This window comes from Centruroides sculpturatus, unplaced genomic scaffold (genome assembly GCF_000671375.1).
Source record: "Centruroides sculpturatus isolate CEXI.00-Female unplaced genomic scaffold, Cexi_2.0 scaffold979, whole genome shotgun sequence".
In the NCBI taxonomy this organism is placed as follows: domain Eukaryota; kingdom Metazoa; phylum Arthropoda; class Arachnida; order Scorpiones; family Buthidae; genus Centruroides; species Centruroides sculpturatus.
In genome coordinates this window covers 259,658-283,647 of record NW_019385319.1, presented here as the reverse complement: position 1 = coordinate 283,647, position 23,990 = coordinate 259,658, and the positions used below count along the sequence as shown (strand labels likewise).

At 28.3% G+C, this 23,990-nt stretch overlaps 1 protein-coding gene across 1 annotated transcript; it reads right to left on the bottom strand.

The window, feature by feature from the left end:
• Positions 1 to 23,450, bottom strand: LOC111637597 (elongin-B-like). Its single transcript, XM_023383119.1, has 3 exons — positions 22,601 to 23,450; positions 18,901 to 19,050; positions 1 to 23 (listed from the first exon to the last, which is right to left on the bottom strand). Exons 1-2 carry the CDS (start codon positions 22,695 to 22,697, stop codon positions 18,944 to 18,946), a joined length of 204 nt encoding a protein of 67 aa, XP_023238887.1. The 5' UTR covers positions 22,698 to 23,450; the 3' UTR covers positions 1 to 23; positions 18,901 to 18,943.
• Positions 23,451 to 23,990: the final 540 nt, after the last annotated feature.

Genomic DNA, 23,990 nt, shown 5'->3' with positions numbered 1-23,990 from the left:
TTGGATTGTTTTCTAGGAAATATCTGTTAAATATAAAAGTTTATAAGAATCTTACATATCAGTATTAAAATTTAAAATCATGAAAGAAATCTGTATATTAAAAAAACAGTAATAAAATTAAGCAAAAAATATATTTGAAATTTTCTTAATTGAATAATTTCACCATTGATACATTCAAATTATTTGTAATTATATGCTTAACTATATTTATATAAAATAATTATTTATTAAATTCATTTCACATATTTTATTAACAAAATTTTTCAGTTTGTTTATTGAAGCAAAGCGGCTATTAATGATAAACAGAACAGTTTTTATAACTTAGGGCTTAGGCAGTAGTAGTATGGCAAAGTAATAGCAAGGCAATATTTTGTAATTTTAAGGACTACTATTATACATTTAGTAGTCCTTCAAAGAAATTTGAAAATGTTTGTACAAAAATTCTTGGAATTAATAATGAGAAAGTTTAAAATGGCTAATTTAATCATTAAAATGAAATTTAAATAAAAATTAATTTCATGTATTGATTGAAAATGAAGTTTCTTAAAACTGATTTAATCAAATGTCTTGGAATCTTCAAATTAAAGCCACACCTTGGCTGTTAGTAAGCACAAAAAGCAAATATTATATATCAAATTACAACCCCTTGGCACTAGTGAGGTTGCGGCTGAAGTTTTCAATGCAAAAACATGTACGTTGGATGTTCAGCACTGCCTTCATGTAAGCCTAGAAGTTTGACAATGGTATTTAGAACGTCGAGCATGATTCCACTGATGTTCCAAATGCCATTGTCAAACTTCTAGACTTACAGGAAGGCAGCGCTGAACATCCAAAGTACATGTTTTCGCGTTGAAAACTTCAGCCGTAACCTCGCTATAATTTTCCAATCAGTTCCAATATGACATAGCACAACAGCTATAAAGAACGAAATATGCTAGGAATAAGATGTTAAATTGCAGCCCAGCATTGTGACAATGTCACAATAAATACTTGCTTGTCTTAAAAGTAAATTTTATTCTTAGCATGTTTCTTTTCAATTTTGTTGTTTGTAGCTTAATACTGTGATATTCCAGATAAATGGAAAATTATGTGTAAGGGGTTTTATATTCAATTATGAATAATAAAGAGCAAAAAAATATGTAATGATCATGAAGATTTGTAGGACAGTAAACTTGATCATTATAAGTGAACATTTAAAAATAACAATGCAGCAATATTTTATGTATATAATTGAGTTCTTTGATTTTAATATTCACAAAACAGCATAAATAATTTGGATTTAAAAAATTATCATCATAATTAAAATTTTATTTTCAAAGTTGAAACATTCAAATTCACTGCAAAAATGTTTTTAAATACTGTAAATATATTGATATAAAACATAAACATTCATTGCTGAAAAACTAGCACATTGATGCAAATATTTCTGGCAACATATTCACACTTATTAACTTCCAAATAAAATTAATTTAATTATTCAATTTATAACTTTATATACTGTATAGTTATATACAATATTGGTTAAATTTTGCAATGCACAACCATTTTCTTTCAAAGAGTTGCACTATTATTACCATTTGCAATTTACATTAATTATATAAATTAATAAATAAATGAATAAATAGCTTTACTAAATACAAACTCAATCCATCTTAATGTTTTAAAGCACATTCTGTTTAAAATTCACACTCAAATGTATTCAGTTGTATTGCAGATTATACAAAGGCATTATTAGAACAGATGGCTAGGATATCTGTAACTAAATCAAATCAAAATTAATTTATGGTGTGCATTATCATGTTATTAATTTAAAATTTGTTATATTCTATTTGCTATATCCATTACCATATATATATATATATAAAATTGAAAATTCAAATTTCATATACAGGGTTTTAGAGAGATTATACAGTGTGAATACACGATGTGATACAGACGGGCATGGAACATACAGGTATGGTATCTTGCAGTATCTCAGTCCACAGTTGCTGCAAACAGTCCTATAGTTCAGCNTAAAAAAAATATATTTAGTAAATATTTTCATTACAATTAAATCAGGTTAAAATGTACTATGATTTTGAACTTTATATTTCATAAATATAAATATTTTAATTTTTAAAATATTAGAAAAAAATAATTTTACAATGTTCCATTCAAACATTGTAAACTTGCTACAAGCATGATTCAACAAATTATATATTACAGTGATACCCCAAACGCGATAGGTGGGACAGAGCAATAACAGCATAAGTCGAATTCGCGTAAGTCGGGGTATAATTTTGCAATTTGTGTAAAACCCAAATCGGATGTATGTAAGCTAATAAATGTTCTCGTTAATCTTATCTCATCTTTTGATTCGTTCATGGTTAGAAGAAATCACCACAGAGTCTCTCAAGTCTCTGTAGATATAAATAAACAACATATAATAAATTGTGGCTGTGTCGATTCCGCGCGACATGTCTGAACATGTATGCCGAACAATAGTGTGGGGGGATTGAGTAATTGAGAGTTGCTTGGCGCTCAAACAAAAGACGATTCGATGAGATTTGAAAATCACGTAACTCCAGATTCGTGTAAGTCAGGGTAGCGGAAGTCAAGGTATTACCGTATTATTTTTAAACTAACTTTAGGATAATTTGAAAACTATTTTCTTTTAAAAACAATGCTTTTTCTTTTGTTTTAAGGATGAATGCACACATGTAGTAAAGCAATGAAAGGCATCTTTGCTGTATGGCACACAAGTGGCAAATGGTAATCAGATTTCAGCACGTGTACAATATTGATCATAGCAAATGATACCAATACTATCCTGTTTACAAATTTTGTTTTGCACAGCTTACTTTCTTTAGCTAGGAGTTGAAGATTTGACCAAAAATTCTGATTACAGATATTTTCTTAGATTCAGAAAACTGGCATGCAAAATAACTTGTTCCTAGATTAAGGTCTTTCAATAAAGAATACTATTTTGAATAAAATTCATTTATTTTGCCCTTTGAATTAAATTATAAATGATTATTTGTGTTGAATTTTTGTAAATTTTAATAAAAAGAGGAGGGGGATAATAAAGTCAGTTATCAGCATTGAACTGTCATCAAAACTATGCAATTCTGTTTTCTCACATGAGTGGGAAATAAACTGGTATTGGTTGATAGAATGCATCTTGGTAGCTGCTGCTGCATAAGATACAACTCAACCAACTTTTGTGGCATGAGAAAAGCAGCATAGAATTGAGTTTTGCAGCAAAAAAATAATGTCAATTTGTCATTTTTCACTGCTAGACTGCATGTTATCCTCCTGTATAGTCTGAAATTTCATATTTAGCCAAAAATAAATAGCTAATCCTTTGCATACTAATGATAAATACATTTTAATGTTTTCAATATTCTAATCCATTACTGTGGTGTATATTTGAAAACAATATATAGTCAAATTAAGAGTAGATGCTGACTACAGTTTGACTATAAACCACTGCACTAATTCATCAACTCCAGTGATAACTGACAACTCAAACTCCATGTTGCCACAGATTATTATAAACTGGTCTCTACAGTACTTAGATTTTAAGATTCACAGAGGATTGTTTGTAATCACAAAATCACAGGATTAAAAATTAATAAAGACAAAACCAGATTCATGGAAATTTAGATTGGACTGTTGGAAAAAACAAAGTTGAGTTTGTTTACAATATAGTTAGAAAGGCTAATAGTTTCAAATTATTTAATATCATAATTACAGATAGTAAGTTAGATCTGTGTGACAATTATAAAATGCAGAAGTGAAAACAAGATACAGTGGGTGATCGGTTAACGAACATAATCCGTTCCCAGGCTTTGTTCGCTATCCGAATTGTTCGTTAACCGATTATCGATTTACCATAGGTTTNCGGTTATATAATATATTATCTATATCTATTCAATACATATATTTAAAGCAAAATGTTACATTACCTCCAACAGAAACTGAAACCAATGCATTACAAAGAAGTACTATAAATAGAGACTCAATTCTGATTGCCTGGATGCAATATAACCAAATCAATCAAATATACTGTACAACAAGTACTTTATCAAATTCTGTAATATTATGTTTCAGTTGATTTGATTTCAATTAAAAATAAAATAAAAGTTTAGTTTCAGTTTTGGTATAAAAGCCAGAGTTTCAATTACTGGCTACCTAGTATTAATAAATATTAAAATGGATAAAGGATGATGAAAACTACTATGCTCTCTATTTTTATTCAAATTACATCAACAAGGCAATAATTTACAAATTTCGGAGACAAATATTTCAGGAAATAAATACATAAATTTATAAAATTTGACCATTTATCTTTATTATATTTAGCCTACATAGTATTATACATATTGAGAGTTTTGATCAGATAATTGTAAAAAAAAATATTTTATAAAAAAATTGTTGAATCTACACTAGCATTTTCCAGCAAAATTCAGCACAAAAATAAGCCACATTAAAATCGATAAAGGTTTAAAGAAATTCTTATTAAAAATTTACTAATTTCACTTTGTATTTGATTTATATTTAAACATACCTTTAGTTCTTGAAGTTGTGAGAGGTAAAATTATTTCAGCCTGAGTGTTACATTTTGTATGAATCTAAAATCAACAAATTATTATTTATTGTGGCATTAAAAATTACAGCCCAGTATTGTGACAATCATATTTTTAATTTATTTTATTTAAAATGTATGCTCTCTACTTCAAATTAGTAGTGTTACACTGTACAGTACTTTTCCTTTAACAATAGAGTCATGCTGATCATCTATTAACTGCTTTCAGGGGAAATTTTGAATTGAAACAATGTGACTTCCAGTTTGCATCAGCAGTTTATATCAGGGTCTTCTGCCCCAAGGTTTCCATATCTGGTCTCTGATTTCATCTATCTAATTCTGTTTGAGATTAATTAATTAATTAACTTTAGTTCTTCGCCTGAGTTAACTCAGGCATGTTACATAAAACTCGGTCCTTTCGGTCCCCCCAAAAAATTTTTGTTTTTTTTTTTTTGAATTTTTGGAATATTTTTTAAGTCTCCAAATTTTTAAAAAAATTTTTACCTGCGCGAAAAAATGTTATTGCGATTTTAATCTACCTTTAATGATGCACGATTAACGCTTAATTGTTTTTTAATGAGATTTTTTTGTCAAATTTAATTCATCGTTCTAAAGTTGTAGTGCGCGGATTTTCCTTCGGTAAAGTATTTAAAGCTAGTTTCTGATGTCAAAAACCATCTCCAATAGTTTTTTTAATTTTTTTAATTAATAGATTTTATTATATATACATTTAATTAAGTCGGGGGGGTCGGAAATCACAATTAACAGATTAAAAAAGGAAGTTCAATTACAACAATAGTCAATATATCACATAGTCAGAATATTTGCAAGTAAAGAAAGAAAGTTATATACAGTCAAATCTTGGTTTTCGAACATAATCCATTCTTAAAAGTTGTTCAAAAACAAACAAATTTTTCCATAAACAATATAAAATGAATTAATTCATTCCTGACCCCCAAAACAAAGCCAATTTCTTTTTACCTTTTTAGTTATATTTCATGCACAAAAATGCCTACAAATGCATTATAATATTTTATATAACAGGGGTGGCCAACCTGCGGCTCGCGAGCCACATGCGGCTCTTTGAAGGATTATTTGTGGCTCTCGATAAATGTACCCGAGTTCCCTTTTCATTTTTGTGTTATTATATTTTAAAAAATTATTATTGTCTTTTAAATTACTAAAAACAAATATGAAAGACTAAGTGCAACGTTGTAACAAATTTCATTTCCGTCCAAGTTAAGAATGATATGACTCATCGAAAACTGCACGAACGAACATAAACAATGGCATAATCGTTCGTTATCGACCTACTCCAGACCAAATTTGAATTTGTAAACTGTCATTGCAACAGACAGTTGACATTGTGCTCTGGAGGAAACAATTTGTATCACTCTTGCTACGGATATAATTTGTAATCTGGAATTTTTTGCATACCTTTATTAATACGTATTTAATTGCGGCTCACGAAAATTTCAAATTTTGAAAAATGGCTCGAACTATCAAGGAGCTTGGCCACCCCGGTTATATAATATATTATCTATATCTATTCAATACATATATTTAAAGCAAAATGTTACATTACCTCCAACAGAAACTGAAACCAATGCATTACAAAGAAGTACTATAAATAGAGACTCAATTCTGATTGCCTGGATGCAATATAACCAAATCAATCAAATATACTGTACAACAAGTACTTTATCAAATTCTGTAATATTATGTTTCAGTTGATTTGATTTCAATTAAAAATAAAATAAAAGTTTAGTTTCAGTTTTGGTATAAAAGCCAGAGTTTCAATTACTGGCTACCTAGTATTAATAAATATTAAAATGGATAAAGGATGATGAAAACTACTATGCTCTCTATTTTTATTCAAATTACATCAACAAGGCAATAATTTACAAATTTCGGAGACAAATATTTCAGGAAATAAATACATAAATTTATAAAATTTGACCATTTATCTTTATTATATTTAGCCTACATAGTATTATACATATTGAGAGTTTTGATCAGATAATTGTAAAGAAAAATATTTTATAAAAAAATTGTTGAATCTACACTAGCATTTTCCAGCAAAATTCAGCACAAAAATAAGCCACATTAAAATCGATAAAGGTTTAAAGAAATTCTTATTAAAAATTTACTAATTTCACTTTGTATTTGATTTATATTTAAACATACCTTTAGTTCTTGAAGTTGTGAGAGGTAAAATTATTTCAGCCTGAGTGTTACATTTTGTATGAATCTAAAATCAACAAATTATTATTTATTGTGGCATTAAAAATTACAGCCCAGTATTGTGACAATCATATTTTTAATTTATTTTATTTAAAATGTATGCTCTCTACTTCAAATTAGTAGTGTTACACTGTACAGTACTTTTCCTTTAACAATAGAGTCATGCTGATCATCTATTAACTGCTTTCAGGGGAAATTTTGAATTGAAACAATGTGACTTCCAGTTTGCATCAGCAGTTTATATCAGGGTCTTCTGCCCCAAGGTTTCCATATCTGGTCTCTGATTTCATCTATCTAATTCTGTTTGAGATTAATTAATTAATTAACTTTAGTTCTTCGCCTGAGTTAACTCAGGCAAGTTACATAGCGTTACATAAAACCCAGGCCTTTGGGCCCCGAAAAAATTTTTTTCTTTCAATTTTTGGATGTTTTTTAGGTCTCCGAATTTTTTCAAAAATTTTTACCCCCACGAAAAAATTTTATTGCGATTTTAATCAACCTTTAATGACGTGCGATTAACGCCTAATTGTTTTTAATGGAATTTTTTTTATCAAATTTAATTAATCGTTCTTAAGTTGTAGTACATGGATTTTACTTCAGTAAAGTTATTTAAAGCTAGTTTCTGATATCAAAAACGACCTCCAATAGTTTTTAATTTTTTTAATTACTATATTTTATTATATATACGTTTAATTAAGTCGGGGAGGGGGGATCGGAAATCGCAATAAAAATTTAAATTTTTAAAAATATTTAAAAATATATGGCCAGCTAGTATTCACCCTACTTTAAACCCTTCACCTCCCGAGACTTCCATGAGAATGTCCCGGGAAATCCAACACCAGCTGTTCTCAAGGCCATCCAGCTGTAAACACAATGACTCATCAGCCTCAGATTTCACAGAAAGGCGAGAAAATGAAAAATAAAATTTGAAACTTTTTCTTCAAAATTAACACATTTGTTTTTTTTTTCAGTTTTAAGTATTTTTTATGTTTAATTACATTAATATAAAAAATTGCTGGGAACTAAAGCGATTAAGGAAAGACAGACAACAGTCTTATTTATAAGTCTACAATTTTTTTTTTTTCAAATTGCAGCTCAACAAAATTTCATACCTCTTAAATTTTGATTACATCATTATTTTAAAATATTTTGTTATCTGCAATATTGCTATATTAAGCATGTTCAAACACTTTAAAGAAGCAATAAGAATAAGGTGTGTTTCAAATTTATACGGACACGAAAAAATTAAAGTGAAACCCAAATTCTCTTCATTAAGTGACAAATGTTTTATTAAAAATAACATGGATTTACCTGTTTCCACACTGCAAAATAAGAATTTTAATCAAACACTAACATTTTGTCACTGAAAATAATATTTTTGAAAGTTTTGTACAAAAAAACTGTTACATATTTATCCGGACAGGTACCAATTTCATGACTTAAATAGAATATTGTTTAGTTTCAAGCATTGAAATATGCAAATTAGCTTACATATCTAATTTTAATACAAATTCTTTATGTTCAACGTTCTAAAATGGATAGAACAAAGAATTTATCTGATTATGAAAAAGGGCAGATTGATGCCTATAAATCACAAGGCAAGTCAATAAGAAAAATTTCAGCATATATAAATCGTCCAAAATCAACTGTTGGTGATTATTTATCAAAAAGACGTGGCTAGGATATATCAAAATTCAAGACAGGTCCAAAACCCAAGCTTATACCTGGAGATTGAAGACAAATCATCAAGGTCTGCTCCACGAAACAAACATCAGTAAGAAAAATAAAACAAGAATTAGACTACCTTGTAGCAGCACAACAGTGTGGAGAGTTTTAAGTAAATCTCCAACGTTAAAATTCAGAAAAAAAGCTACAATGCCACCACTTTCATTAAAGCACAAAAGTGACAGACTTGATTGGGCACAAAAACACATGACATGGTCCAAAGAATGAATTGAAGTTTTGTTCAGCAATGAAAAACAATTCATCTTAGATAGTCCAAACGGTTGAAAGTATTACTGGCAAGATTTAAGAACCAAAAAACAAATATTTTCAAAACGCCAAATGGGTGGGGGATCAATAATAGTGTGGGGTGCATTTGGATTCACAGATTTAGCATTTATAACTCAAAGAATGAATTGAAAGAAATATCGAGGCATGCTTGAAGATCATTTATTGGAAGCTGAACCAAATATTTGTGGACCAAATTAAATCTTTCAACAAGACAATGCCCCTGTGCATGCCTCTAAATCAACAAAAATGTGGTTTAAACGTAAAAATATTAATCTGATGACATGGCCTGCTAGAAGCCCTGACCTGAATCCGATGGAAAATCTTTGGGGATGATGGTTCGTACAGTTTATGCCAATGGAAAGCAGTTTTCCCACAATTCGTGATTCGAAGGTAGCAGTTTCGGATGCTAGGGATAAACTTAAGATTGAATTCCTTCAGAATCTAATTGAAACAATGTCTAATCGAGTATTTAATGTAATTAAGTTAAATGGTGGTTACATTAGCCATTAAATTGTAAGAAAACTTTGCAATTTGAAATCTGTCCAGATAAATATGTAACAGTTTTTTTGTACAAGATTTTCAAAAATATTATTTTCAGTGACAAAATGTTAATGTTTGATTAAAATTCTTATTTTGCAGTGTGGAAACAGGTAAATCCATGTTATTTTTAATAAAACATTTGTCACTTAATGCAGCAAATTTGGGTTTCACTTTAATTTTTTCGTGTCCGTATAAATTTGAAACACACCTTAATGCTATTAAAATAAACAGAATTATAGACTAATTGAAAAATTAATGTATTGATATGCTTAAAGACAACTTTCAGAAAAAAAAAAAAGTAGAGTTTTGATTTTAGGATCATCATTTCATTTTCAATTTGAAGAGTAAATGGACTATTCTCAACAGACTATTTTAGAGTTAAATAGTTCAGTTGCTATTTAATCTTTTAATCTGTTACTTATTTCATATACCTCACACAAAGTTTGATATCTAGATAAGTCAAACTTCAAAATTATTTAAAAATTTAACATTTGTCATATTAGAAAATCCCATTCATTCCTTGAAATAAATTCTGACAACTATAAGTAATATACTCTCACATTTTAGGTTATTTAAAATTTAAATTACTGCATATTAGCCTTATTATTAATGTTTCCAATATTAAATTTTTAATTCTAGCACTAAGATTACAAAAAAAGGAAAGAAGCATCAGTTTAATTAAATACCTGAAGAGACTGAAAACTAAATAGAACAGTGGGATAATTTCAATGAAGTACTTTCTTTGAAAGTAAAATAACTGAATGATTAAACATATTTATAAATTGTTAATACAGGTTTTCTTTTGCCTGCTAATCAGTTATAAATTTCATTATATTTCATTTAATGGAGAAATGTTTTATCTTCTATTCAAGTTTTATAGTTTTAGAAATGTTAACATTTTAATAATTAATTAAAAAGTTTAAGTACTGACTCAAAAACGTCTTATGATTAAACATGATTTTTTTGCAAAAAATAAAATCAGTTTGTCAAGGTTTAAGCTTAACTTTTTGACTAATATTCTAACAGACATACATTTTCTTCTTACAAGGAGACCCTATGGCTTTGGGGAAACGGATTTTGATGATCTTTGGTGTAGAAGTAGTACATGTGAGTGTACTACCTGTAAAATACCAAAGTGCAACACTCAAATATAATCGAGAAAAACAAACTTAAAGTTTTCGTTAGCACTGTATATATAAATTACACGTACTTCCGCTTGAGTGTGCTGTGGTGTGAGCGTTAATGCTCCTGACTTGAATGCTTGTATCCTTGGGTTTGATTCTCTTGTTGTGTATAACTTTTTTTCAGGGCTGTGGAGTTGGAGTCATGGAGTTTTAGCGTTTTAGTTAGAGTCGGAGTTGTCAAAAAATCCGCCGACTCCGACTCCCTTTTACTTACCAACTTGTTATGTATATGAAACGAAGTCAAATGGTAAGGAAAAGTCGGAGTCAGTAGATTTTTACGCGATTCCACAGCCCTGCTTTTTTTCATTCATAAATACTTATACTGTATTTATTTATTTACTCATTCATTTATTTCTTATTATTTATTGATTTTTATTTTTTTTTAATTTAATTTCTACTATTCCAAGTCTAATATTTTTACTTTGAAAGCCCACCTTTGTCAAGTTGAGAGGGAGCTACTTATGCCTGATTGAAACATGAGTCTACAGTCTTTTTCACTCACTCTTTAACAGTTTGTTTCTGAATTTCGACACAAATAGATGTATTTGTGCAGTGAAATTTATTTCGAAAAATTATTTTATAGTTAAAAAAATGTCATCAAGAGAAGCAAGTTCTTCACATTGAAGCAAGTTCTTCACAAAAAGAAAGCATGTATCATGGAAGATATCATCTTCCATGATACATGCTTCTTTTTGTGATACAAATTTGGTAATTTTTCGTTGAAAAATACTTTGTCTTCGTTTGAATTTATCCACCCACTGGTTTGATGCTTTACATGGCAAATCAGGAAACTGACAAGCAGCAGCTAAAGCCCATTGCTGTAAATTTCTTGTGGTCACTTGTTTATAATTTTGTCTTGTTTCGACAAAGCGGTCATACATCCAAGAATCAATCAAATGATATTTATCAGAAATAGTTCCACCACGTTCAACATCTTTTTCCCATAATTTTAAATGCTCCATTCTTTTCAAATGACTACATCCGGTTTTTTTGTTTTTTGTAATGTTTGTAGTTTCCGCGTAGGGTGGGCTTTTGTTACTTTTAAAACTGATTTTATATTCCAATGAAATATATTCCTTCATTCTATATTTTTTTTCATCAAGTACATAGTGATCAAATGAGTCATCTTTAACTGCTTCTAAATTTCCATCTGTACACTCTTCTTGGGCATAAATCAATTTGTCATCAATTATAAAGTTTTTTCATTCAACACATCCAATATATTATTGTATAATTCTGTGCCTATCAGCATAGCAACTTCAGATAGTGTATCAGAAGATGTTGTTGCAATTAAATTATTTTCAAAAAGTAAACTTTCATAACACACTAATCCGTCTTTTAGCCACTGCTTCGATACATCACTATATAAAGAGTTATCAACTATATAACTATATAAAGAGTTATCAACTATATCACTATATAAAGAGTTTTTTCGTCACAACGTAAAGAACTTGCTTCCCTTGATGACATTTTTATAATTATAAAAGAATTTTTCAAAATAAATTTCACTGCACAAGTATGTCTATTTGTGTCAAAATTCAGAAACGAACTGTTAAAGAGAGTGAAGAAGACTGTAGACCCATGTTTCAATCATGCATAAGATGCTCCCTCTCAACTTGACAAAGGTGGGCTTTCAAAGTAAAAATATTAGACTTGGAATAGTAAAAATTAAATTAAAAAAAAATAAAAATCAATAAATAATAAGAAATAAATGAATGAGTGAATAAATAAATACATTATAAGTATTTACGAATAAAAAAAAAGGTATAAACAACAAGAGAATCGAACCCAAGCACGCAAGCATATGAGTCAGGAGTGTTACCGCTCACGCCACACCACGCTCAAACAGAAGTATACGTAACTTATAAAGTGCTAAAGAAAAGTTCGTTTTTCACGATTATATTTTTGTGTTGCACTTTTAGTATTTTACAGCCAAAGATCATCAAAATCAGTTTCCCAAAGCCATAGAGTCTCCTTGTTAGTTCTTAAACAATAAAAATATTAATAATGAAGGTTTTTAGCAGTATTAAATATTGATATTTAATACTGCTAAAAACCTTCATTATTAATATATTTTATTCCACTCATTTTCTTTAGTTAGATGTATTTTGAATTGATTAAAAAATAACATGAAATAAAAGTAAATATACTTTTATCTAAAAGAAAAACAACAGTTAAAGTATTCATATGTTAAATATCTGATTCAGCAAAGATAACTAATACAAAATATTAAAATAATAATTTAAATTAGCATACCAGTTTTCTAAATTATAATAAAATTTTTCATGTTTTCTTAACAAGATATAATGTTTACTGTTACAATAATACTTTTGGACCTCACCCCCATGAAATTATTATATGGCAAATAGCTTTTGAATCTGACTGCTAACATTCATTTTGAGATCTTCACATAGTAAATTTTGTTAGTATGATTGATGACAGTTTAACAAATTCCTTTTCAAATAACATCATCGCAAAGGCAGAGTAGTATACAATAAATCACTAAACGATCGCCAAAATATCAGGCTATAATATGGCTAATTCCTTTTCTTTAAAGTTAATGTGAAAAGCTTTAAATTTTCCCATTTATTTCTATATAAGAATTCTGATGGATCAATCTTATTAGAATCATATTTTGAAATATTTCAGATTCACTTCATTATTCCTGTTATGCACTTAAACATGTTTAATAGTAGACAAACAAATCTAACCTGAAATTCACTTCTAGACTGTATATTAAAATTTAAAAAGTATGCTTCCAATTCCAGTGTAACTTTGTTAAAATGAATACTGTATATCTGAGCAGATAAGACAATAGTTGAATCATAAAAAAAGACCCCCAAAATCTGGGGTTGTCTTATAGGACAGATACAAAAAAAAAAATTAGATTGAAATTTATATAAATTTAAAATCATTATAAAAAAACAAAAAACCATAATTATTTACTAGTACAGAGTAGGGTATGTCCACAAAATAGAATAGCCCATACGTTGTTTTTGTGAATAGTCAAGGTCATTACCCGAATCAGCATGAATGTTTGCAACAATTGCAAGGCAGTGCTGCCAGATGCAAGATAACAAAATTTGAAGTTCTTTCAAAAAATTATGAATAGGACTTAATTCCGTATATGCTATACAGTGTTATTATCCAGATGATGATCGCTGATCTAAACTAAATTCATAGGTCGTTGATAGTTTGGGGATTGTCTTACAGGACAGATATATGCTAAATCTATAATACTTCAACGAAAACTTATACCTCATCTTATCTGCACAGATATACGGTAAATATATTTTAAATTCTATATCTCAATGACAAATTATTGAACTGTTTTCAGACAAATATTTATGATAAAAGCAAAATATGTCTATAAAATCAGATTATATGTAAAATACATGACTCTCTTCTATTTTTCCCTTGAAAGTTTTTAGAGTTCTTTTAAAACAATATTTTAGTAGCATTTATTAAAGTTTAAGCTGTCAAGAATAAAACAGTTTTGCTGAATACCTACTTTCATAATTATAAAAATTCAATATCATTTCATTAAACAGCAATAATATACTAAGATTCATTGCTAATAATTTACAATAGCACTTATTATTGCAAGTGATATCATCTCTTTTTTTTTTTTAAATGATTTTGTCATCTCAACTGCAATAATTTGGTAATTCAACTACTAAGGTTTAATTGAATTCAGCCAAAATATTTAAATTAAAAAATTTTCATATTTTTTAACAATTTGCTGCATATTTGTTTGTTACAACAGTAACTGAATATTGAGAAAAACCTATATTTTGATCTGTAGGAAAACATGACAGTGTAATAAGCAATATACAATTCACATATATGATTCTGACTTCAGATTATTTCCATAATAATTTGTTTAAAATGAAAAACGTACCAAAATGTCCATCTTAGTATATTTTAAAAAACACTTCTTTTTCTCACTAACTTAAAATTTCTCGAGTAACCATTTAACTTAAAACTAAAATTACTCATTTAAAACCGAGTATTAATAATCTTCAATTTATAATTCTGTCTATAGTAATATAGTATTAAACATAACATTCAGTTTATTCTTGTTCTAAAACAAAAAATATTGCTTTTATGTTTAAAACTTGTAAAATAATTTTGAAAAAAAAAGTGTGTATGTTAGTAACAATGGAACGAACCATCATCTGTGTAAAAAAACCTATTTAAAGCAATATCCAAATATAAAAATTATATTTTGTATTTAATTGTTTAACATTATTTTTTAGAATAAATTAAAATGCAAAAGAAAAGTACTATAAATTTTCATCTATAATGGAATTAAATGTTTTTAATATAGGTAATTAATTTGTTATTCCTAAATTTTCCTTTATTAAATGAAATAATGAAGTAGATTTTTTAGTGATGATACTGTATTAATATGTTTATTTTTTGATCTCATTTTTCTATGAAAATTGCATCTAATCTTTTAAAGATAAACAAATGAATAAGTATCCACATTTATTCTACAACTACAGTCGAGTCTGCATAAGTTGACATCCCAAGGGGAAGTGGAAATGTGTCAAGTTATCCGATATGACAACTAAAACAAAGTTCAAAAAACTACAAAACTACAATTAGGAAAATACCATAGTGCTTTATGCAGTACATGCAATGTACCTCACTGACCATTCACCACTGGCACTAACATTGGTTTCTACTCCAAGTACCTCAGCAATTTCCATCGCTTTTTGTTTCAGTATCTGCCCCAAAACAGGAAGATTCGATGAACGAATTTGCTTTAGCCAACATACCAGAGCATCTTCAACATCTTTGTACAATGACTCTCTCTTTCAAAACAGTCCCAACGAAGACCCAAGAAAAAGTTTCTTAATTTCCTATTTTTTCTTCAAATTCCCACTAATGTTCTTGGAAGGTGTTTTTTGTTTTGTAAATTCAGCTTGAGAAGTTTTATTACATTCAAATTCAGACACGTTTGTATTTTTCCTTCAGCGTAAGCTCTTAGACTTTGAATACTCATTTCTAACAGAAATGTGAAACATGTGCTACAAATAACACACAAATGAAAAGTGAGAAAATGCAAAATCAGATTCTGCTGTGATGTTGATATAGATTGCATATTTTCTTTTTGTTTATCTGTTATTATTTTATATACAAACATACATAAAATGTTTAAGTATTTTATTACGATTGCAATATTAACCTTTTCCGTTGGAATATCATTTGGGCTGCAATTTGAAAAACATTGTAGACCTATAAATTTCCAAATAATAAATTTGTTAGAAATTTCGAAATATAACCTTCATAAATTAAAATGTTTAAGTATTTTATGTCGATTGCAATATTAACCTTTTCCGTTGGAATATCATTTGGGCTGCAATTTGAAAAACATTGTAGACCTATAAATTTCCAGTTACATAACCTTCCTTCCAGAATCTCTGTACCAGAGTTACACATTTAAAAATCGAGAAAAAATTGGAATGTATGTGCAGGAAGCCCCAATTAACTGTATGGAAACATAAAGTCACATGATTTAAATGCAAAAATTTTTTCTCAAAGGAGACATCACTTGAGTTCCTTACTGAAAGAGACCGCCCATAAATTATGTAAGGGTGATTTTTGCCATTTCAGACTTTCACCCACCTCTGTGTAAGAAACTGTAATATTTTCTTTGATACCCCCGCCTCTTCCTTATCTTACGTAATATTTAGACACGATTTTAAAGAAAGATTTTAACAAGAAAAATTTTATGAAACCCCAATAATCTTAGGTCTAAAATATANCGTACATATATAACAGATTGGTGTAAAATAAATATTTTAAAAATTTTACATAAAAAAATATACAGTTGTAAGAAAATGTACATATTAATAATAATATGTATTATTTAACTAAAATATTCCAGGACAAATATTATAGAAACTTTTACTTAAACTTTAGTGTTTGTTTTAAATAAGCAAAAGCAACAAATTAATAATACATAGTCCTTTCCTTTTTGCAAATAAACCAATCAAGAATAGAATTATCTTTATGTCTGTAATTAAAGAAAATGACAATCTATGAGCATCTTTGAAATGCTCAGATTCTTCAGATAATGATTCCATTGCTTTTACTAACTTAAATTTAGAATTATTGTTATTCTGAATAATAAAATTTATCTTAAAGTTTATTATGATTCTTTTGATCTAAGTCTGAAAATTTATTACTGTATTACTCTTTTAAAGTCATCAAGAGTCAAAACAAACAATTTTAACTATTCAGTAATCAAGAAATTAAAAATTCTTTGAAATATCTATAAAAACAATCTACCATATTTACTTGAATGCAAGACTCGTTTTGTCAGATTTTTGTATCTCTGAAAATAGGGTGCATTCAGACTTGATATAATATCATAATTAGTGACCTCTACTGCCAAACACCATATTTCTGTCACTAATTCCATTACATCATTTTAATGATTTTGTTAGGCCTATATTAATAATAGAAAGTATTTAAGAAGTAAACCTAGCTCAATCTCATTAGTCTATTACAGTAATGCTGTAAGTACTTGGATGAAAATACCAGGAAAAGTTGTGCAGCACTTTCAGAAAAGCTGCATTTCTGGTGCTTTAAACAGTACCAAATATGATTGCACTTAGAAGGATGTGAATAATAATAATAATAATAAATCTAGTGTTGATTAGCATAGTTTTAGTTTACCTGTATAATAAGTAAAACTTATACTCACGAACATGACTAAAACAACATTAACATTTATTTAGAAAAACCTAATGCAGCAAATGAAAAGGTTTACAATTTTGATACCATGAAATACAGTGGCATATAACTTACTTTACTAGTAATAAACATTGATTCATTTGACAAATTTGTAGAGTTATCTATTTAAAAAAACTGTGGGTGAGCTGTAAAAATTAAGACCTATTTTAGATTTGAATAAATACAGTATATATACAGAATATGCCAAGGCAAAATCTATTTTTAATTCTTTAAGGTACTTGCATACAAATTATATTTTATACATTATTTTAAAGTTTGTTTGATGCAGATGTCATATCGTGACCTTTTTTCTATTTAATTTCATTTAAAATAATTAGAAGTGAAAATGTGCTAACTTTGCTCTTCCTGAAGTGGCTCCCTTCCCTTCATTCCAGTTATTGAAGTTACCCTATTCAGTATAAAAATGCTTCTGAAAACAACAGTCAACATTCTTTTATTCATTCTCAATTGTTGGGTACAAGTAATGATTTACATAATAGTTATATTTTACAGCTTCAAAATATTATTTGAAACTTTTAAAAATGTGGTATTCTACATTAGAAGAGTCATTACATCACATATTAATAGCTTTAAAATAATAATTTTATTCTTAACACTGCTTTTCAAATATAAATGCCTTTTTTTTTTAGAATATATAAATGCTAATGAAATTAAGTTTAAGCTATGCAAAATGTAACTGAAGTCCTATCTGACATATTAAATAATAAAAATAAAATTTTGAGCATTTCAAGGAATACATTGCCATTTTAATTACATCTATGTGCTTAAATTTTGTAATATCTCACAGGAAAAAATACTTATAATAAAAATATTCTCCCCTGTACAGTTTTTGTAGCTTAATAATATTAAAAGCTAATTAAAATAATGATTTTTTTTTTTCTAAATTTAAATTTATGGAGAAAGCTAAACATTTAATTGTAGCCATTTTGTCATAGTAGTGTTTTAAAGAGATTTTTTAAAGAATGGAAAAAATTTCATTTTAATTTCTTTAGTTGCTATTATTTTGATATTTTCCTTTAACAATACAGTTAATACTGAAAATTTAAATTTTATAATGCAATATATTCAAATTTCAGAGCTACTATAAAAACAATAGCTAAGTATCTTACAAGTTAAAAGATCGTATTGAAACAATTATCTTTTAGAATAATGTTTAATATTAACAATATTGCAATAATAAGAATTATTATATAGTTAAATATTCTCTTTTCATGTCTTGTTTCATTTATGTATGAATAGTTTAAACAAAATTTGTGTAAAATGAAAACGTCTGAAATAATTTGTTAAATAATTACTCAAATAATATAATTGTAAATGAATATTTTATATATTTTATTTAAAAAAAATTTACAAACTTTTTAAAAAACATTTAATTCTAATTTGGATATTTAATTATATCACTTAAAGAAAACAATTTGATATTCATGTACAATATACAATGCTGTATGCGGCAGTGAAACATGACAATTTTAACATTAAAATAAATTATTTTGTTTGGAGAGTTTAAATGGAAACATTCAACCAATTATATATATAAAAAAAGAAACTTTCTAGTCAAAATTCACCTTTTGCATCAAAATATACCTTTCATGAAAAGAAGCTTCACAGTGCAATATGGCAGGACTACTTAGGCAACAAGTTGTTCGTGGCTTGGAGCATCAGGTTTCATGACTTCAGGCAATTCTGGTGGTGTAGACAGTGGTGTCATTTCTAAAACTTCAAATTTTCCTGTTTCTAATAAATAAAAACAACATTAAAACCAATTTTCAGAAAGTAATTTCAATTAAATCATCACTAATTCAAAATTGAATAATATGCTTGTGACAGATGTTAAAATTGACCTCTTTGGGTCAGTTAGATGAACTATACTAGGGGTCAACCAAACTATGGCCCGCAAGGTCAGTTCATCTGGCCCACTACTACACTGTGGCACAAATGAGGTAAAATATTATTATTTATATGGAAATATCAGTTTGTAGATAAACTTACTATGTATAAAAAATTAAAATAAGTGTAAGTATATGTGCCAGAAGTGGTCCAATCTGATTTTTGCATCTGACAATAATATAATTTTTAGAAAAATCAGCAAAATAAAAATTTCGGCAACTTTTTGTGACTTTGGATATTAGAGCACTTTTTGTGTAAGTACTGCAATAAAGTTTCTAACAAAAGCGATTACAAGCTTGTTGCAGCGATCGTGTTTGTGTATTAGTAAATAAATATGTTGGTTGTCTTTATTTTTTGTGTATTCAACATGCTGTATTGAACAAACTGGTTATGTGGCCTGTGATTGTCATTCTCTCAGTTATCTGGCTGCTGTGAAAAAAGTTTGGTGTCCCCTGAACTATACTTACTACATATTTAATATTTTTAATAAGGATAAATTTAGATNAAATTCGGTCAAAAAGTCGATTAATTATTACGAAATATTAAAATTTGATTGAATTTAAAGATATTTTAAAAGGGTTCTTTCAATAATAAAATAAAATAAGATACTTACTGTATGTAAATCCCTTCGAAAAATTACTAATGTTGTAAAAGCTATTATTATGACCAATGGAAGCAAGCTAAGGTTGTGGCAAGGATTTTACCAAACCATTCACCTGGAAAATTAAATATATTTTATAGCTAAACCTTTTTATAATTCAATCTATAATCAAATAATCTCTTTTCAATTCTTTTTAATACAGTAAGACCCCACTTAATGCGGGGGATGCATTCCTAGACAACAAAGCGCTAAGCGAAACAGCATTAAACGAGGTCATTTTAACAGAGTAAATAGGGATAGAACNCAACATGAACTAAAAATATTATTATTATTATTATTATTATTATAGTAAAACCACGCTTAACACGAGGGATGCATTCCTTGAAAACAAAGCGCTAAGCAAAACAGCATTAAACGAGGTCATTTTAACAGAGTAAATAGGGATAGGGAAACACATGACCAAAAATCAACAAATTATTCTTTAATTAAGTTATTTTTATATTAATTTGTATAATAATATATGTTAAATAACACAAACATATGCACACAGAAATGTAAAGTTCATTTTTTGTGATGAAAGTCCTGACTTTTCTGAAATTCTTGTTTTTTTGCAATAAAGTCGTGTAGTTTCATTTGTTGCTTTTTTCTTTCCTTAAGCAAATGTTTATAGCAGAAGATCAAGGTGTTTTGGGTGCATTTTGCTTTTGCACTCCTTTCAAAATCTGGATCACTCGTTATAATTTGTTCAACGATTTTGGTTATCTTACTAAACTTTTAGTAAGGAAATCTGTAGGGAAATTTTATGGGTTCTTCGTTTTCACAATCTCTATTTTCCAATTCCACATGATTCCATGTTCTGCCAGTTCTTGAAGGTAGTTGTTGGTAAGACTCTCACCAGAAACCTGCTGTAACTCCTCAATATCCTGCTCATCTATATCTCCTAGTCCTGCTGTATCGATTAGGTTGAGTTTGGTCAACCTAATGATACAGTGATAGGCTCTTCTTGTTGCAAATTCTTGGATACCTTCAGCCATAATTTCTTCCACACTGTGCATTTATCAGTTAATTCTTGCCAAGCGAAGTCGATATTTCCTATGGCATCCATAATGTTTTATTTTTTCCAAAATTGCACCAAACAAACAGATTTAAAGAAAGTACAGGTAACCCCGTATAACACGGCACTTCTATAGCACGGATTCGCTCTAACACGGTTCGAGAATTGGTACCATCCCCCGTATAACACGGCACTTCTATAGCACGGATTCGCTCTAACACGGTTCGAGAATTGGTACCATTCCCCGTACAACACGGTACTTTTATAGCATGGATTCACTCTGACATGGTTCGAGAATTGGGTAAAACCCTCGCACAACAGGAAATGTAATAAATTTTTACATACTTAAGTAATAATANAATCATATTATATATGAATCAATGAAATGCCACAATAATTTAAATCAGTGAAAATTTTGACCCTTTTTTTTAAGGCTTCGAGCAGATTGCGTTATATCAAGTCAGCATTAAGCGGGGGTCTTACTGTATTAGTATTAGTATTAATTAATAATTAAGTCTGAAGTTTTATCAATTATTAGGACACACCCACAATCAATATCACTGCTCTAAAGAAGCATGCTGATTATCTCTGGTACATCAGCAAAGAGTTGCCTTTGGTTCCATTGATAAGAGTGCTAATATATATATATATATATATATACAAAAGCCGAAATAGTTTGATTTCTCAACTTTTGGATATTTACCTTTCAATTTACTTTGTTATGCTTAATACTTTAATACCCCTAAATTTTTCTTTATTTTTTAATGTAAAATTTGAACTTAATTTTCAGCTGACAACATTTTTAGATATTGCACAATGGCATTTTCTACTAGTTTTAGTTTCCATAGCATCAACTATTTTGTGCCTGTTTTCTACTTAATCTATTGTTTGAACATTTAATGTGTGTTATAATTATATCACTTACTGTACAACTTATTTATGTCATTAGAAGATAACATTAAATAATTCAAAAGGTAAAAAAATAACTAACATATAATTCTGCACTGCACATGTTGCATGGCATCATGGGATTGTCTGACACACCAAATGGAATTTACATGGGCTAAATGGATTTCTATTGAACCAACCATATAATTTTTAGGTATATCACCTAAAAATTATATGGTTGATTCAATAGAAATTACCATTCAGTTTGTCAAAATACAAAGTCAGAACTTGATAATTAAATCAGCAACTCAATAAAATAGTAATATGTTTTCACAATGCATGAAAAATCAACAACATATTAAATAAAAATAAATAACAATAAACCAACCAGCAATGAAACCTGACTCATCTTGATGACTGTCAAATAATTTTGATGAAAGTTTTATTCAAAAACCTACTTAATTTTGAATGTATCTTAGCAGCTATAGTTGTCCAATAAAATTATTGAAATAAAATTTAAATAAATTTAAATAATGCTATTCTTTTATAAAATATAATTTTATTGAAGAAATGCAATCTTCTATTCCTTACTTTTATTAAAAATATGAATTATGTATTTTGTAAATTTAATAAAAGCATTTATATGCAGGAAACTATCAAAATTATAAAATTTACAATAGTACTGCGGCTTATAAAAGCTCATTTTTGTCTATATTTAAGTACAAACAAGCTTAAGATATAAAAATTAAAAAGCCCCATTTCAAGTGTTTCTTTTTATTTTGAAATGGCTAATTTAGTGACAATATTCATCAAAATAATTTTTTTTTTAATTTTAGAATGATAAATATACCAACCTAAATCTTTATAAGCTAATCCAACTGTAGCAGGGTCCTGAGCTTTTGCATTTGCACTGTTTAATCCATATTCACCAAGTGTTTTATTATCTTCCATTAACTACAAATAAAATTTAAGTTCATAAATAACATAATATATGCCATTAACTATACATACAAAGATAAATTCACATATACTCAAATCTCAAATTATATATTTAAAATAGGGCAATCATAGAATGAAAAAAATCCTCTCTCTCTAAACAATTTATCCAGAACAAATTACATTATTAAATAATAATGGTATACCTTACTAACATGGCAGGTTAGGTTCCAGATCACTGCCACAAAAGCAAAATTTTCTTCATTTGCCAATGCTTATAAACAATAATATAACTGAAAATGTACCATATTAGCAGTTATGAGGTGATGGCATAATATCAGGATCACTGATTTTGATCAAACTCTGAGGATATAATGCATCCCCAATGACTGACATAAAGGAATGGAGTGTCAGTTGATTAAAAAAAACCAACTTGGGAGTCATGCATTTTTCTGCCGACTCTCCCATCCCTGCTGACACACGTCAAAGTGCATTACTGAAAATTAAACAAGAAAATTAAAGCTGAAAATTGTATAATCACTTAAAACATTCAGCATTTCTATCATTTGTAGAATAGCTGATAGCTGTTGGGAAATGCCAGTTTCATAATCAGGAAGTGTTTTGAATCTTGCTAGTATCAATGGGTTTTTTTCCCACTGAAAACTATAATTTTCACTTAATAATAAATTTAAGAATACAAAGAATATTTAAAATTTTTGACTATTCATGTACTGTACATATGGAATTCACACAATAGCGAGGTTGAGGCCGAAGTTTTAAACATGTATGTCGGACGTTCAGCGCCACTTTCCTGTAAGCCTAGAAGTTTGACAATGGTGTTTGGATAATCAGTGGAATCATGCTTGACATTCAAAAAACCATTGTCAAACTTCTAGGCTTACAGGAAAGCAGCGCTGAACGTCTGACATACACGTTTAAAACTTTGGCCTCAACCTCGCTAATATTTATTTAAACAGTAAAATATATAAATTCACAATACACAAAAGCATCTTTTTAATATAATTTTGCAATATTGTCATGCAGTGATTCTTCTGCAGAACATACTTCTATGCTACTGATGTTAGCATGAAATGTTGAAGAAACCCCCTTTTTTGTTTAGCAAACAGGACAAATTAGTCAGGACATGATGTGTCCCAATTAAGCAGAATTGATTGATTGTGTACACACAATCAATCAATCACACAACAGCCTTCTATATAATTTTTAAAGGCATTTTCCTACACTTATTTGAGAGCAAAAATGGGCAAAATTTTTATTTCTAACCAAATTTCTTACATTTGCAAAACT